At 37.2% G+C, this 19,174-nt stretch overlaps 1 protein-coding gene across 1 annotated transcript in view; it reads right to left on the reverse strand.

Moving 5' to 3' along the window:
• Positions 1-19,174, reverse strand: part of LOC107555909 (receptor tyrosine-protein kinase erbB-4-like) — a 236,491-nt gene that overhangs the window by 94,667 nt on the left and 122,650 nt on the right. The window contains exons 6-12 of the mRNA XM_016238851.1: positions 17,385-17,503; positions 14,944-15,085; positions 10,652-10,765; positions 8,865-8,991; positions 7,816-7,889; positions 3,864-3,954; positions 1,722-1,921 (exon numbers count right to left, since the gene is read on the reverse strand). Of these exons, the coding sequence (XP_016094337.1) occupies positions 1,722-1,921; positions 3,864-3,954; positions 7,816-7,889; positions 8,865-8,991; positions 10,652-10,765; positions 14,944-15,085; positions 17,385-17,503 (867 nt within the window). The remainder of the gene's footprint in view (positions 1-1,721; positions 1,922-3,863; positions 3,955-7,815; positions 7,890-8,864; positions 8,992-10,651; positions 10,766-14,943; positions 15,086-17,384; positions 17,504-19,174) is intronic.

Genomic DNA, 19,174 nt, shown 5'->3' on the forward strand with positions numbered 1-19,174 from the left:
AAATAGATGTAAATAATTAAATAACTATAATACAACATTTTTTTAAACTATACAGCTTACAGTTATTTATGTGGTATAATATTTGCATATATTTTATAAAATAACTGACCATAATTTTAAACATCCAAAACAATAAAGACTAAACTTTAAACAAATAAGATACTACACATTTACACTATATAAGTCAGCTATATATATATATATATATATATATATATATATATATATATACATGCATACATATATTCTGTTTTAAATTTGATACTTTTTTTTTAAATAATCAAATTAATAATCCAAAACAACAAAGAAGACTAAACTTTAGATTTGACATTTATGTAAATTTTTAAATTCAACTTTTCACTCAAATAGTTATGCTGCTAACATAATATGTAAGGGAAAAATTGCTTTCAATTAGAAAGAATGAATTTTTGAGGACTGATTCCCTAAGGAGAGATTTCTATTTTACTGTAAGCACTGCTGAACACCTGGGAGGAATTCTTTTCTATGTGCTTACATTTATTTGCAAAAATCAGTGAATGAATGAGCAATGACATGTAAAAGCACTCCAGAGAGCACTATACAAAAGCCCAGCATTTCTCAGGGAACAACATGTACCAGTTCAAGAACCAACTTGGTGCTTAGAGCTGGTATCCAACAGCATGAGGAGCAACACAGAGAAGTGGGAAGCCCGTTCAGCTGTACGTTTGTGGCAGATGGATCAAAAAGATGCCAACTTCAAAGTTTTAACCTGGTTGAAAACACACAATTTGGGTTGCGTTGACGTCAAAAGCAGTGCTGGGTTGGTTTCCAGGGAGATAGGTAAGAGCCACGGGGATCGCTAAACCCTACAAAAGGCTACGGTTGCCACGAGACATTAATGATTGCTGTTGCATCACAACATCCTGCGCAATGGAAAAGAAGGCCAAAAACAGCTTTTTAGATAGTCATAAACATCACTCGGCAGCGAGAAAAGACAGAGGTCAAAGTAAATTCCCCATGGTGATTACAGCTTCTCCTGAAAAAAATAAAAAATAAATTCTGAAATGTCAGAAATTGTTGAAGGGTCTCCCTGCAATTAATTCCCTGTGATCGTTTATGGAGCGACTTAACATTTGCAGAGAATGGGTAATTAGATTGGCTGTCCACGCATAAACCTGAGGCATTTGGGGTATTTTCCAGGTTTACGGTAACATTGTTCCACACTTCAAGTCTTCAAAAAATAACTCAAAGGACTCTGTGTTCTGGATCTTGGGGTGATTTTGAAGGGTAAAAAGGGAGTACGTGGTAGGGTGCTTGCATCGTCTTTCACAGCAGAGTGAGACTCTGATCATCTGACACCTCCTGACCCCCTCCATCTGCAGAGGAACCCGGGGCCCTCATGGCCCCCGCTAGGCTCAGTGAGGTGCACTGACCCAGGCAGAACGACAGGTATGAGGGAGCTGCACCAGCACCTTACAAAGTGACTGAGTTTACTGCCTAAAAGTCAGCGAGCTCTGCGTGAGACGTCGTGAACTCTCTCTGTGGTTCGGGTGAACCAGGACAAACAGCAGCTGGGAGTCTGAACACAATCTTAGCCTTAACACATCTTCTTTTTAAAATTGTATGTAAGACACCCCTCTTAGAAGACATTACTTGACCAGACCGCAAGTCAAATATCTTGGCTTTGGCTAATTTATCTCAAAGCCAAATGGAACTGTAGTAAAACAGAGCGATGGACTCACTGCATTCCTTGGGGTCGCGGTTGTTGCGGATCAGGGCCTTCTGGGTGTTGGTGCGGAAGAGTCGCGTCCAGTTGACGGTGCTGTAGTAGCAGAGTTGACTGTTGTTGGTGACGTACACGTTTCCAGCACTGATCTCACTGAGAGACTGCAGCTTCAGTGAGGAAATCCACTGCTGCTTTAGCACCAGAAGAGAGATGCCACTGAACACAAGAGAAAAAACAGGAGAGGGTACCCATTTTAAAGAGGGGTTCATTTAATTATGAAATGTCATAACTGAATACACACACAATTTTACACACACACAAATAAATAATATTTAATCAATTGAATCACATTTATAATTTTGCTATGAAAATTGCACAATCCTTTATGTTTACTATTTATGAATATTTAATGATGTATATTAACAAAAATATATATACACACACACTATGACACCATCGAATGCTTGAATCTGATTGGCTTGAATCTAAAATGGTGTTTTGGAATTAGCAAATGAAATGTTGGATTAGATGCATGAGAAATTAATCAATCAATCAATCAATCAATCAATCAATCTAAATAAACAAACAAATGTTGCAAAACTATTAATATAAATTAAAAAAAAAAATTATATTACATTACATTTTATGTATTTTATAAAAAAACTTTACTTTTTAAATAATGAATAAATCTAAATTAACACAATAAATTGACAGCCATAATTTTAACATCCAAAACAACAAAGAAGACCAAACTTTGTTTAGCCTGAAGACTTTGAGACCCAATGGACAAAAAAGATCAGAATGAATAAGAATGAAACAAAAGAATGAGATCTGACTCAAAGAAATCTACAATGATGGCTTCATGAACAAAAGGCACGAGTGACTTGTCAGTATGAGAGATGCTGTTCCATTTCTAAAGCAAGTGTTTAGCTTGCGTCCCCCATCTAGCATCGCTGAGGATCTCCCACTTCAGATGTGATGAGATCGGTTAATGCCGAGGCGTAATCACAATGGTGTTTTTAATCACAGGCAGGCGTGCTGAAGAGCACATCAAAGGGGCTTTGAGACGGCCATCAGCAGAGAGTCAGAGAGCAGCGGCAGAATGTGCAGGTGCACTTAGACACTGACATTGCTCTCATCTCGTTGATCTGCCTCCCAGAGACTTCTCTTCTGTTTTTCTCTCTGTGTTTTGTGCCAGACACATCAGACACAGAGCACATCATGTGACAGACGGTAATTGGTACAGTGGTACAGCTTTCAGCAAATGACCCCACTAATGTTAAAACAGGCTGGTGGATATGCGCTCCCACTCTCTTCTGTCTTTCCTGACTCTTTAACTCTAAGCAAATGGGTGTTGCACTGTGTGAATACAGCTTTTCATTCGTACTCTTTGAACTCTTGGCAATAAAGCCTTGGCCTCTTTAGAAAACACAAAAGAGGGTATTCACTAAAAATGAGTTACGCTGTTTATTTGCACATGCTGTCTGCACTGTTTTAGCCCAATTCGCTAAAAAGAATGATGCAAATGATTAAATACAGCAAAACACTGATGTATAATATATAGATTTCAGTGAGTAGAAAACAATTTACACTGAAAAATGTTTCATTCATCCAATTAAAAAAGTTATTTATTTTTCATAGGCTCAAGTTAAAAAATATAGATGTGAATCATTACCCACATTTTTTTTAATTGGATGAATGAAACTTTTTTCAGTGTATAATGATTTACAATGGATTTTGCAAGTTATTTTAATTTTACATGTTGTTGTATTTCAATTTTTAAAGGCTTTTTAAAAGTATTTTAAAGGTTTGATTACGGAACCACAGAAGGACAACAAGTGTAAACTGAACCGATCATGTTTCATAGTTTACAAACATTTACTTTTCATACCATGTGTAAACAAGTGATAGAAATGAATAATTCTCATTATTTTGAATTCAGATGTAGATATTTGGGTTTATTGTTCACAATATAATTATTTTGTTTTGTTTAGGTTATTTCCATGCTATGTTTCTGAATTGAATGCATGACATGTAATAATGAATGCCTGACTGAGTTTCCCAGGTGCACCTGAAGGCAGTATTAAACCTGCGGAAGTAGGAGAAGGAAGGTGATTGTTTCTGGAGCTGGCAACATAGAGTGAGCCTTGGATCTTACCTGTAGAGAGACCTGCCTCCGATGGTTACCAGACTGGAGAAGACACTCAGATCAGTCATGTTTTCTGGCCAGGATTGAATGTTTAGAAAGCCTGGAAAACACAAGATGACACACTCAGTGAGCCAAAGCATTACCCAACATAGTAGGCACAAGTGATTCCACCTACTGTTATTATTAAGAGAAATTTATTACTTTCATTGCAGCATAATAAAAAAAAAATCCCGTATTAAAGGCGTATTAAGTCATTAATGAGTGCGCATGAGTAGTTCTGACTGTACATAGCGACATTAATGTCTTATTTGAGAAATACGACCACCATACAGAGCCTGACTCTATTTTTTATATCCTGCATCTTTCTCCATTTATTTAATGCATATTGAAGAGCTGATAGCTATAATTCATGAAGACATTTTAATAATGGATTCAAAAAAATGAATTATTAATTGAAGAGAAGACAATCCTGTGCATACACCAAGAAAAGACAAACAGGTCCTAAGAAAGAAAAAAAGAGGACTTTCTTATTCAAGGACAAGGAGAACATAAATTACTCCAATTACTTTAACAATGCAAAGCCTGGATGGTGCATATTTCCAGTAATCACTGATATTTGATTGCCTTTCAAACTAATTTATTACTTTCAGGGAGACATGTTTCTGCAAAAGTGGTATAGTGTTAAGAGGCTAATATAAATATTATTCCTGTTGAGAATTTATGGTCATATCTCTAGGCCACAACATGCAGTTGTGCAAGCATTTCTAGCATTCCTGGCCTTCTTTGTTAAAATTAAGTTTGGATCCACGTTAATTAGCATGTCTACCGGAAGAGACTACAGTAAATATTAATGTAGCCTTTTGATTAAGACATTTGTTTCCAGTGATGGTTTCCAGAGAAATAGCATTAATTATTCATAAATCATCTAAATTTTACATATTCTTTTCACATTGTTGATAGCCAGACTGTTCATTATTAATGCAAAACCTACATAAACGTGACTACAATTCTATCATGTTCACTCATAGAAACTGCTCTTTTAAGATTCGAGGTCTGAAATTAGGTTAAACGCTTGAGATTTTGCATTTTCTGCTGCCTGTGTCATTTCATCTAAGGTTGTGGAAGCAGATTAGAGGAAGTGCCTCAGTGAGGTGTCGTTAGCGTGGTGTCTGCTGACACTAATTACCTTAATGACAAAACTGTGCAATGGGAAGTCTAAAGGAGTGTGTGCAGTGCCTTGAGAGTGGGCTGCTTGCCTGTCTGTGTTGTAATCTGTTTATTTTACACATGGAGGCGAAACTTCATCATGCTAATGGTGCTAACGAGGTCCCAGCGAACACCTGTCGGCTCCAGACTAACATCAGGAGAGTAATTCTGCCCCTCAAATGAATTGCACATAAGAAACACAAAGGGAACTGCTGCAAATTAGTTTGAGTAATGCAGAATACAGCTGCTGACACCAGAGGGTTTATAGACATGTGTCGACATGACACTGTAGCTAGGCAAAATACTTTTGATTACGTTACTTTTGATAATATTACACTACCGGATTCTGACTGGTCATTCACATAATTCTATGATCAAATAATGTTGTATAATGACTGTCTATTTAAATGAATCAGTTGGAACTGAGTCTCAAAGACTTGTGGAAATGTTCATGCTTTAAAATATTTTAGTTAAAAAATGTACAGTATACAGCCTGTTTACAACATACTGTATTTTTGCATTGGTGCATACACTACTGTTCAAAAGTTTGCGGTCAGAAAGCAATATATGCTTTTATTAAGCAAGGATGCACTGATCAAAAAAGACAGTAAGGACATTTATAAAATTCCAGAAGATTTTAATTCCCAATATATGCTGTGCCTTCTATTCAACAAAAAAAAAATCTTGTTTCTACAAAAATAGTATGCAAAACAACCGTTTTCTACATTGTTAATATTAATAAATGTAATAAACACACACACGCGCGCACACACACACACAAAGTTGGAGAAATATATTACATATCATCATTAAAAGGCTACAAAATACTGAGATATTTTTTACTGTATTTCCTGTATTCCTGTATCCCATATTTTCTGTATCTCCCAGTGCTAACCCCTTCCTCAAGGCTTGAGAGCAGAGGGTAAATCAGGTCAGCCTCTTTAGTCCATCTCTCTAGAGAGATGATTCACACAGGGCTCAAGCTGAATGCAGTGCCGGCAAGAGCCGCAGGCATTTCCCCAAATCGTCAAATATTGGTGGGGAAGCATCCGACTGAGGCTATGAAATGTTCGTTTAATGTCAGTCAGGGTTGTTTGGGGTTTACTGGGAGTCATACAAAAATTAAATAACAGACTTGGTCGGTGCTAAGGAATAGGGGTTATGCGTTTTACAGCCATCTGAAGGGTCTTTATTTGCAGCTTCAACTCCTGACAGCAAGATGACCTTCTTCATGCGTTGTACACCAAATTCAGTCAAACTGAGTAAGCACATTCAATTAAAAAACCCACTGTAAAGAAATACATATAAGCAGGCGCCTCTGAATCTGTCAAAGTCTTCAAGCTGGGGTCACAGAGCAGAAATAACACCATGCCAGTGAAGACGTTGTTCTGTCAGAGACTGTGGCCACCTGCATATAGATGTGACAGCCTGACATGCATGCCTCACTGACTTGGAGAGCCCTCTTCACTGTCACCATGGAAAGAAAGAGCCAGAAAGGTAAAGAGTGAAAGGGAGAGAGAGAAAGAAGTGTTTTCAACTGCTTTCATGTTTCTTGTGAGTCAATAGTCCTGATCTCCTGTGGGAAGCTCTCCTCAGTTGGAGAAATCTCCCTCATCATGTATTCATCATATATAGGGCCTCCCCGCTGAGAAATGGACACTCGTACAAACACAAACTCCTTTACACACATCACACACACACGCACACAAATCTACAAACGCACAAACACACTACTGTAGATCTTCCTCTGTGCTTTGTTCCATGTGTTTTTGATGTATTTTTCAATAAGACAGGTGGATTATGTAAACCTGGACATGTGAATCAGCTAGTTTTTCACAGGCCCTTCTTTATGAAAGTATATTAATGGCTCTGTTCTAAAATGTAAAAAGCTGCCTTGCTGTTTACTCTCTGTTACTTTCTAAGGCAGCAGCCTTACTGATTTGGAACCTTATTACCGAAGGCTTTGGAATACTGTCAGTGTGTTACACAAATAAAGCTCTTTACAAAAAGAGCACGGGAAACGTGACTCAACTGAAAAATTTCAGTTTGTGTTAGCATGTTGCTAAGCTAACAACATGATGATCTAATAAGCAAAGGTTCATTCGAACAAACTACTTTTTTTTACACTACCATTTTGGATTGATAATATTTATTTAAATGTTTTTGATAGTATATGAATATATGAATAATACAGTAAAAACTGTAATATTATGAAAAAATATTACAAATTATTAAAATAACTTCAATGTATTTTGTATTTTATACCTATGATGGCAAAGCTGAATTTCTCTAGTTTTCCATGTCAAATGATCCTTCAGAAATCATTCTAATATGCTCATTTGGTGCTGAAGAAGAAGCATTTATTATTATTATCATCTGTTGTGCTGCTTAATATTCTTTAGTGTAAACTATGATACATAGTTTTTTTAAAGTTCAAACAAACAGCATTTACTTGAAATTCATGTTTTTGTAACATTTAATGTCTTCACTGCCTCTTTTGTCAATTTTAATGTGTTCTTACTGAATAAAAATAAGAATTTATTTTACCAAAAACTTTGCAGGCAGCATGAGTTAGAAATAGGTTCATATCAATTCCAGATTAAATAAATACATTTATTAATTTAAAAAATACTATAAATGTGACATAGCTAGTCAATATTGCCATACAACATCTATTTAAATAAAGTATGTGCCTTATCATATTACCATTATTATTATGTAAAAACCCAATCCAAATAAAACTAATTTGACTTACCGGTGATCTCTCGAACGGTGCGGAACACGTTGAGTTTTTCTGGATCCAGGGGCTCTATGTTGTGGTATACGTCCCTGTAATACACATTAAGATTGAAGCAAATACACATTATACTAGCCACATCTCTACAGTTAAGAAAATCTGACATTTTGCTAAAAGATGAAGCTGATTGTGTAACAAGCTCTTAAATCTAACTCTGAGAAGAGTCAGGCAGAAGACTATCAACACAAATGCACTCTGACCAGTGCCTTCTGACCCCATCCATCCCAGTATGCTGCATTTTCTCCATCTTTTCCAAGTCTCCATGCCTTATGCTGCTCTGTTGCGCAGTATAGAAGGTTTTAAGATCTTCGGGGAGGACGTGTCCAGAACACCTGCTGACGCAGCATATGAGAGTGTGCGCGTGGGGAATACGTGTAAGAAGTATGTGCACTCCATATCAGTTTGTGTTGGAGATGATGTCATCTGTATGCCTATCAGGATGTGCATATGTGTGCACATGGCTTTTCCCAGCATGCTGCGGCTGGTGGCCCTGGATTGCTCTTTAAGAGCAGAGTCAGCTATATGGGGTTAGAGGGCCGGCCAATCAGGCGCAGCGGGATCAGAAAGAGGCCACTGGAGGGAGCGGGTCAACCAGAGGTCAAATGACTTCTTGACAATCTGACAATCAAATATGTCACAGCACTTATATAAAGAGGGGGCAGCACATTTCTCATATAAAATCACATTAACTGTGGCCGTCTGGAGAGTCAGTAAGTCTTGTAGGTCTTGCTTGACTGTCTAAACTCGCAAAGTGTGTTAACGGCACTTTTAATGCGTGCTATTAAACTGGCCAGTGATTTTTTACACAGCCATGATGTGAAGGCTTTCTCTAGTGCTTTTCTTCTACATGAATCCCCTCCTGCATCATTAAAGCTGATGTCATCTGATAAAAAGAAGCAGCATAGGTTAAATGGCTTCTGACAATCCAATATCCGATATTCAGCTAATTCAGTGAAGCGATATTCAGTGAAGCGAGTCAACGGAGTTTGTGAAGAAGCCACTCTCACCCTTTAATGCCTGTGATGAGGAACACCAGGTTTCCGTTGATCTTGGTGCAGTTGATGAACCTGTCTATGTTGCTGGAGTCGACGGTTTGAGCCGTCTGAAGGCTAGCAGTGCCGATCCCATCGCATGCTGCAACATAAACCAGAAAACTGTGTAAAATAGAGATTTCAGATCATGTTTGATTAAAACTTTAAGAGAAAAAAATAGACCCTTTAAGAAATTGGTATCCAAGGTTTTGACTGTTTCTATTATTACTGCAGTATGTGGAAACTAGTAACAAGCTACTAACACAGAAAGTATTCAACAGAGCAATATCTTTTCAAATGTTTAACAACAAGATTTTTTTTTTAATTTTCAATCAGAGCAGAGTTTGAAATTAATCAGACTACCCTATGTGAAATGAGAGAGAGATGACATTCTAGAAAAGTGTTTATTGCCTCAGTTCACTGTGCACAATACATGTACTGTAATGCATTGCTTTAATTCACAATACACCACTGCTTGCTGGACAAAGTAGCTTGTTTACTGGAAAGGCTGTACTACCCTGAAAACAGCTGAGTGACTTGTCGCATTATTGAAAAATGTAGTTCATTTAATAGTTATTTATTTTCCAAGGCTGGTGGTAACTTTGTGTTCATCACCTCTGTCATGAAAAAATCCATTGAGCAAAATGACAGAATGATTGTGAAAGCATCTTACACTGTTTGAAGGAGATCTGGATCCTGATAGAAAATCGGGCCATACCAACTTAAGGTGGTTAAGATGTTTTAGTAATGTGGTAGATGGTTTGTTTGTTGGTGCAAGGTCTGATCAATCAGCTAGGGGTGCTATTCCCAAAAGCACTGTTAGCTATGGTGGCAAGTTTCACTGAACTCTATTGGTAATGATGGAACTTGTGACAATAGTTGCTTTTGGGAAACGCACCACTGATCAGCTAATGACAAAAAAAGTCGATGTAGTAACAACAACCACAGTAACCAGTGAACTTCAAAAAACAATATCTGTCTGTCTATAGCATTAGTAGTATCATGTATTTTTAAGTGTCAAGTATTTGTATATTGCATTCAATTGTTTCTTTTCTTTGTTTTCAGAGAAAAAAAACATGTATAAACAGTACATTATAGAGTATGATATAAATAATAATATAATATAAATGTATATAAATATTTTGTAAATATATAAAATTATAATATATAATTTTAATTATTTCAATCTATTGTTTCGATTGTTTAAACAATTGTTTCTTTTCTTTGTTTTCAGAGAAAAAAGTACATAAATGATATGATACAATATGAATAATTATATAATTTAAATTAATTACATTTAAATTAAATATATTTTTTAAATCAGTGTTGTTATTATTAACTAAAATGAATTATATTTAAATTAGATACATTTATAAATCCATTTTGTTATTAACTAAAACTATTTAAAAAAAATAATTTTTGTTAAGTAAAATAAAGCTGAAATAAAATACAACATAAATGTTATGAGAAAATTAAAGTAGAAATGTGGAACCTGAAATAATGAAGTTTAAGCTAAAGTACTAAAATGATTAAAACTACAACTAAAATAAAAATATTGTAATTATATACGATAAGAGTCAATAGTACAATAACTGTAAATAAACAATACTAAAATAATAATGTTATAAATAAAGGAGTATGTTCAACAGAAGTTAAGCTTTAGTTTTGGTATCACAAATTGTGAAATTTCACTGGTATTGGTACTGACAACTTTGGTGAACTTTGATGAGCATTTTGGTGAGTTTGATGGTGCATGTAATAACCTTTTGGGCAAATATCAGTGCAGGGGATGCACATCTTGATTCTGTTCTCCTCCACCTCCATCTTGTTGCTGGGACAGGCTTTGACACAGGAGCTGTGGTCCACCACAAAGTTATCTGTCACACCACACACAGAGGCAGAACAAACAGTCAGACGGCGGCGTGCCACTGAACAAACTCTAAGCAATCTCTGTGAAAAAGGCCATTGACATTTTGTAATGGTAGAGAAGAAACATCCATTCTCAGACAGAAACCACTAACACATCCGCGCCGACGCAGTGGGGACCGTGACTGTGGCGTGTGTGCGTGATGGAAAGAGCCCATTTCCGGTAGAGACTGTGCAGCCTGGCATCCATCACCAGAGAGGAGAGAGGGGATCATGGAGGGACAGATAAAGGAAGATGGAGCTCTCAAGTGCGGACATCTCTCTTCACCTCTTACATGTAATATGAATCTCAGACTCTTACAGTGAAGAACTAGACATTACATTTACATTTATTCATTTAGCAGACGCTTTTATCCAAAGCGACTTACAAATGAGGACAATGGAAGCAATCAGAATCAACAAAAGAGCAATGATACACAAGTGCAATGACAAGTCTCAGTTAGCTTAACACAGTACACATAGCAAGGTTTTTTAAAATTATATAATAAATAAAAAGAAAACAGATAGAATAAAAAAAGAATAGAAAAGCTAGTGTTTGCTTTTTTTTTTTTTTTTAAACAAGCAGTAAGCAAATGAGTAGAGTGCAAGTCTAAAAGGGGCATTTTTTAAAGAATAGAATTAGAATAGAGAGTGCTAGAGTTAGAGGGTAAAACAAAGATGGAAGAGATGTGTTTTTAGCAGATTCTTGAAGATGGCTAAGGACTGCTCAGATTGAGTTGAGCAGGTCATTCCAACAGGAGGGAACATTTAATTTAAAAGTGCGTGAAAGTGATTTTGTGCCTCTTTGGGATGGCACAATAAAGCGATGTTCACTTGCAGAATGCAAGCTTCTAGAGGGCACATACGTCTAAAGTAATGAATTTAGGTAAAGGGGTGCAGAGACAGTGGTGGTTTTGTAGGCAAACATCAATGCCTTGAATTTTATGCGATTTAAAATGTGACACCAGAAGAACAAATAACCCTGGGTAAAAAACACAACCCTCACTTAACAGCTAAGAGAAACTAAGCCAAACTGAGCATTTCACTGTCGTCCCATTGAATAAAGTGGCCTTGTGTGACTGCAGAGGGCGGGTTGGGTTTTGGGGAGGGTCTCTCGAGTACTGCGCAATAACATTCATCGTGGACTGAGCACTGGAGTGGGTGTCTGTCAGTGTGCAAACCCTTCATTCTACAGCAGTGGCGGCCCAGCAAGGGGGGATAATGACACTCGCGCTCACCTATCATCACTGTTATCACAGCTCTCTTTCATTCTTCCGCTGTTACTTTCTCTTTCAATGTTCTCTTCTTTTCAAAGAAATCACGTCAGTTCACAAGAAACCTCTGTCGTTTCAATGAAAAAAACTCAAGATTCTTATCTCTGTAATTACCCTATCAGGTCTACTCACACTGGATAGAGAAGAACACAGAAACCCTTTGTTTTATATGGTGTTGAATTGCATGCATGCATATATTTACATTCTTTTGGTCCTGATATTGCAAGGCCATTAAATCAAACATTAACAATGTACTTGTACATCACTTTTTAATCTTACTTATACAATTTTAATGTGGAATTGACAATAAAATATTTAACTGTGTTTGAAGTTAACCCTTATGTTCTATTTGGGGTCTGGCCAATGAATTTCTATTATTTTCCCAGGACTTTTCCAGCCGTTCATGAAATTTATAGAGTTGGCATTTAAAAAGAAGCCTTCTAGCCAATTAAATGTTTTGTTCATTTCCATAACCCGGAAATTAATTTTTCAGATTCCCTAATATTACCAGGTAATCTATGACTGTGGGAATTCTGTTCAGAGACTCAAAGATCATTTAATAGCTCAGAAAACATACTGAACACTATCAGGTTGATAATTCATGACGTTTCTGATTAAAACAATATTTCATAACACGTTTACATTTCATAAGATCGGTTTGGGATCAGTAAGATTTTGTAATATTTTTTAAAGAAGTCTCTAATGCTCACCAAAGCTTCATTTATTTGATCAAAATACAGTAACAAAAATATTATATTATATTAATATATTTTAAAATATAATTTATTCCTGTGATCACAAAGCTGAATTTTCAGCAGCCATTACTCCAGTCTTAAATGTCACATGATCCTTCAGAAATCATTCTAATATTCTGATTTAATGTTCAAGAAACATTTCATATTATTATTAATATTGATTTTCAATTTCTGATTTCTATGTGTCATTCAAATTCAAACTCTGCCTTTTGCAGTCACAGTTCTGTAAAGCACATGAGTGCTTTGTAGTAAAAAATTAAATTAAATAAATAAACAATGCACAACAATTTACACAAACATTATTGGTCTCTGAGTATCAAAAATAAAAATATTTCTCATCAGAACATGAGGGTTAACTTAATGTAGTTTTTAATGCCTAATTATTTTGAGATCAAACAATAATTGGTGGACCCCCTGCAGTACTGCAACAGGTCCTCTGTTGAAGACCCCTGGCCTCCAGATATTTCTTTCTTTCTTTCTTTCTTTCTTTCTTTCTTTCTTTCTTTCTTTCTTTCTTTCTTTCTTTCTTTCTTTCTTTCTTTCTTTCTTTCTTTCTTTCTTTCTTTCTTTCTTTCTTTCTTTCTTTCTTTCTTTCTTTCTTTCTTTCTTTCTTTCTTTCTTTCTTTCTTTCTTTCTTTCTTTCTTTCTTTCTTTCTTTCTTTCTTTCTTTCTTTCTTTCTTTCTTTCTTTCTTTCTTTCTTTCTTTCTTTCTTTCTTTCTTTCTTTCTTTCTTTCTTTCTTTCTTTCTTTCTTTCTTTCTTTCTTTCTTTCTTTCTTTCTTTCTTTCTTTCTTTCTTTCTTTCTTTCTTTCTTTCTTTCTTTCTTTCTTTCTTTCTTTCTTCCTCCTTCAAGTCAGTGGGGAAACCAGAGGTCAAGAAGCTGAGTGAGATTTAGCAGACAGGCCTACTCCTGGGGCTCTACATGCAGCCCTTCACCACATCAGGGGCTCAGAAAAGCACGAGGACTCAGGTGCAGCCGATCCGCCTCATTTGCATTCAATCTGAAACATGCTTACATTCCCGAATGTCAACGCACCTCAACATGGCACCTGATATCCATTTATGTGAGTGAAAGATTCAGCTAGAAGTGTGCGTGTAAGCATACACATGTTTGTATTGGTTTTCTCTGTCTGTCTTACGTGGGCACTTTTTGACGCAGAATGCTCCATATGTGTATTTGGCCCGTGGGTTGTGCTCCAGCTGGAACGTGGTGGGGTTGTAGACGAAGGGCTGAGGGCACTGCGTCACACACGCACCGCTGTCGTTAAAATTAGTGCAGGCCTGGTATATTATATTAATATATTTTAAAATATAATTTATTCCTGTGATCACAAAGCTGAATTTTCAGCAGCCATTACTCCAGTCTTAAATGTCACATGATCCTTCAGAAATCATTATAATATTCTGATTTAATGTTCAAGAAACATTTCATATTATTATTAATATTGATTTTCAATTTCTGATTGCTATGTGTCATTCAAATTCAAACTCTGCCTTTTGCAGTCACAGTTCTGTAAAGCACATGAGTGCTTTGTAGTAAAAAATTAAATTAAATAAATAAACAATGCACAACAATTTACACAAACATTATTGGTCTCTGAGTATCAAAAATAAAAATATTTCTCATCAGAACATGAGGGTTAACTTAATGTAGTTTTTAATGCCTAATTATTTTGAGATCAAACAATAATTGGTGGACCCCCTGCAGTACTGCAACAGATCCTCTGTTGAAGACCCCTGGCCTCCAGATATTTCTTTCTTTCTTTCTTTCTTTCTTTCTTTCTTTCTTTCTTTCTTTCTTTCTTTCTTTCTTTCTTTCTTTCTTCCTCCTTCAAGTCAGTGGGGAAACCAGAGGTCAAGAAGCTGAGTGAGATTTAGCAGACAGGCCTACTCCTGGGGCTCTACATGCAGCCCTTCACCACATCAGGGGCTCAGAAAAGCACGAGGACTCAGGTGCAGCCGATCCGCCTCATTTGCATTCAATCTGAAACATGCTTACATTCCCGAATGTAAACGCACCTCAACATGGCACCTGATATCCATTTATGTGAGTGAAAGATTCAGCTAGAAGTGTGCGTGTAAGCATACACATGTTTGTATTGGTTTTCTCTGTCTGTCTTACGTGGGCACTTTTTGACGCAGAATGCTCCATATGTGTATTTGGCCCGTGGGTTGTGCTCCAGCTGGAACGTGGTGGGGTTGTAGACGAAGGGCTGAGGGCACTGCGTCACACACGCACCGCTGTCGTTAAAATTAGTGCAGGCCTGGACACAAAGAAACAAGGTTATTGACAGAAATACACATTTATTAAATAAAACAGCTGACAAAAACTTGTGTTGCTACTCGTAGAGTCTTATTTTAGGACATTATGCAATATAGAAGAAAGTGCCAGAATGCAAAATTGCTCCGCTAATCATCTTCGACCCACAGAAAAGTATGCCAAGCAACACCAATACTGCATATAAGCAATATAAATAAACAATGCAACTAATAAATAATGATTCAAACAGGCTTACGGAATAGAAAAAGCTCTTTGCTTTATAAATCTGACTTCAGAAACACATGAGAACTGTTTTCTGCCTTAGAGCTGCTGAAAAAAAAATTAAGGCATTGATCCAAATCCCAATGCATGGCGCGAAAGTGCCTCTTCAATTAAAAGGGAACAATCGAGAAGTACAATATCAATGATTACAGCTGAGGATAACTAATTAAAAAACCAGAGAGGTGCGATAAATCGCTTTCTCCGAGGGCCGGAGGAGCGAGGAGCAGTCAGAGACGGTCGGGATCTGCCCAGGCAGCAAGTAACAAAAGAGCTACCGAGGTGTGGCCCCCACTCTCATTCACAGCAAGGCATTGTGGGAGGAAATGAGATTTTAATGGTATCGCCGGTGCAAAGAACATTTCCTATAGGGAGATTTCTGGTCAAAAGCTAGTCATCTGTAGGCATCATGGATCTCTTTTGGAGAAGTGAATACCACAGCTGAACAAAAACTCAAAAGATAAGGTTAGGGAGCTGGAATGGGTCTGCCGCTGTTACTGAAACACTTCTACAATTGCAGTTTTATGGGATGGCTGATAAAGCCGCAGATGACTGACAGAAAGTGTGTGTGTGTGTTTGGGGAAAAAAGTTATTACATACTAAGACATCTGTAAGAGGGTTGTGCGCGAGTGGGTTGACACTGGATGTAAAAACTGGAGTTAAGGCTTGTACAACTACATAACTAGTAGCCCAGACAAGTCGACTAGTCGTTGATTTGATGTTTATGAGCATGACGACTCCGGTTTCACTGGACTTTTACATTTGCATAATTTTACATACAGTGGGGTTCAAAGAATCCTCATTGATATGTTCTTGCTTCCTTTGAAGCTCAAGATACCCCTTAGATCATCTCAGTGAATCATCTCAAATCATGCTGGAGAACATTATAACCTTTGACACAAATTTGTGAAGTTCACGCAGCTCAAGTGCTGCTGCCATTAAAGCTAACAAAATACCAAATACTGAGGCATTCTGAAATTCATGTTAATTTTTTTTCCAGTTCAAACCTTCACTCTGATTGTGATTTGTAATAAAAAAAAATTATAAAAAAAATAAAATATTAAAATTATACTGAAAATCTTTTTCAGTTCAACTTTTCAATCAAATTGTGATGCTGATAATGTAATTTGTAATAAAACAAAACAAAATAAAACAAAAATTAAATAAAAAAAATCCTAACATTCTGAAATCCATGTTAATTTTTTTCAGTTCAACTTTTCGCTCACATTGTGGTGCGTATCATTTAATTTGTAATAAAACAAAACAAAGCAAAATAAAAAAATCCTAACATTATGAAATTCATGTCATTTTTTTTCAGTTCAACTTTTCACTCAAATTGTGATGCTGATCATGTAATGTAATGTAATAAAATAAAATAAAATAAAAAAATCCTTACATTCTGAAAGTCATGTTAATTTTTCAATTTAACTTGGTAACACTTTTCAAAAAGGTCTCATTATTTAACATTTGTAAATGCATTAACTTACAATGAACAAAATATTTGTCACAGTGTTTATACATTTTTGTTAACCTAAAAAAATTTTTTTTTCATTGTTAGTTCATGTTAGTTCAAGTCCATTAAATAATATGAACAAATACATCAGTTTATTTTAATAATGTATTAGTAAATGTTGAAGTTCTTATTAACTATGATCAATAAATGCTTTAGAAATATTTATCTTTGTTAACTTTAAATACTTTAAAGTTTCATTTAAATTATGATGCAGATCAAATAAATGGTAATGAAAAAAAACCTGTATTAAAATAGAAACATGCAAAATTGCTAGTGGACTCAGACTTTGTCTTTATATTTGACTATGACAGGCAAATACACAAGAACACAGTTTGTGGACAAAGGAATTTTCATCCTGCTGTCACCATATAGAGCAAACTGAAGTCATGTGATCTGTGACTAGTCGACACAGCACAAAATCATCAACTAGTGGCAGAGCTAATCGACAAGACACTGCAGTCCCCAATATGATTGAGTGTGTGAGTGTGTTACAGGAATACTGAAGACATACGAAGCAGTTCGTGTCCTTCGGTCCTGAACAGCCTCCAGCACACTCGCGATGACAGCAGTCACTGACGTACGGCCCAAAACATCGGCCATCACACTGCTCGGCACACACCGTCTTCGTCACTGAGAAAGAAACAGAGATAAGTGAAAGTACTAGTGAAATGTGCATTTTCTGATGACAATTAGCATCTGTGTGATGATTTCTTTAACCATAACGCCTCATCGTACTACACAGCTGTCTGGATGCCAGTAAGAGCCACACTGTGAGTAAACAGAGCTCTAACCAGGGAGAACATGTGGGGATGTGTGGTCTCTTAACTGCAGAGTGGTGATCACAGAGAAGCGCTGCTTTCCTATTTCTGCTAGTGATCCTCACAGTAATGAATATAGACATTTACAGTAATTCCTACCATATGGCATGCAGAATACATCTCCAGTGTAGCTGCTGAGTGAGCTTGGGGAGCTTTCTGAAATAAGGCCAGAAATATCCTTTATGTAATGTAAGGATGCAAACGCAGACACGAAAGCTTGACTGACATACTGTAACTCTTCTGACATTGCCAGGATGGGAACAAACCTCATGAGCATGATACAGTCACCGTCAAAATGGAGGAGATATTATTTAGGTACACTACAATACAAAAATTTGGGGTTGGTAAGAATGTTTTTGAAAGAAGTCTCTTGTGTTCACCAAGGCTGCATTTATTTAATCAAAATACAATAAAACAGTAATATTTTGAAATATTATCACAATTTAAAATAACCATTTTCTATTCAGTCTTCTGTGTTACAAGATCCTTTAGAAATCATTCTACTATGCTGATTTGGTGACCAAGCAATATTTATTGTTATTATCAATGTTTAAAACAGTTGTACTGCTTAATATTTCTGTGAAAACTGAGTTTTAAGTGAGATCCGTGTTTAAGTGCTATAATCGGGAGATTGTGGACTCCCCACCACAGTCCCTCACATATGAGGAGCTCGTGGAGGTTGTTACTCGTGCTGTAGCTAAATTAAATATCGAATGGCCAGCCGAGAAACAGGACGCTCATGCCAAAAGCAAGTTGGACGAGTGTTTCCTTAGAGCAAGATTGCAACCTTCACGTCAGGGCTTTCCATTTTTCCCTGATCTCCATTCCGAGCTTTCGAGATCGTGGGATAAACCGTATTCGTCCCGACTCTTTAGCCCCTCTGTTAATCATTATTCGAACATTACGGGGCTAAATGAGAAGGGATATGGGGCGGTGCCGGCGGTGGAACAGACGTTTGCGAGCTATCTGTCCCCGTCCTCAGCATCGTCCCTGAAGGCCCCGAAGCTTCCTACCAGGCCAGTAAGACTAACATCCAGCCTGGTTGGGAAAGCATATACGGCGGCAGGTCAGGCTGGTGCATGTCTGCACACTATGGCGGTGTTGCAGGCGTACCAAGCCGAACTGCTAAAAGACTTGGACGTTAGGGAGGGAGAGAACTGCGTCGGGCCACAGATCTGTTGCTTCGGGCCACCAAGGAAACGGCCAGAGCCATCGGCCATTCCATGGCAGCTCTCGTGGCCACGGAGCGACACCTGTGGTTAAATCTGTCCGAGTTATAAGATAAGGACAGATTCTTCCTGCTATCGCCTCTGGCCTCTTCAGCAGCGCAGTAGACACTGTTGTCGAGAGGTTTCAGGAGGCGAAGAAGCAACCGGCGGCATTCCAGTGCTTCCTCCCTCGCCGGCCCCAGGTATTTGGGACTGCTGAGCGGGAGCAGTCCCAGCCGTCTAGCTCCTCATATCGCCAGACCCAGAAACAGAGC

The sequence above is a fragment of the Sinocyclocheilus grahami genome, unplaced genomic scaffold (assembly GCF_001515645.1).
Source record: "Sinocyclocheilus grahami isolate Dianchi unplaced genomic scaffold, SAMN03320097.WGS_v1.1 scaffold549.1, whole genome shotgun sequence".
NCBI classification, from domain to species: Eukaryota; Metazoa; Chordata; class Actinopteri; order Cypriniformes; family Cyprinidae; genus Sinocyclocheilus; species Sinocyclocheilus grahami.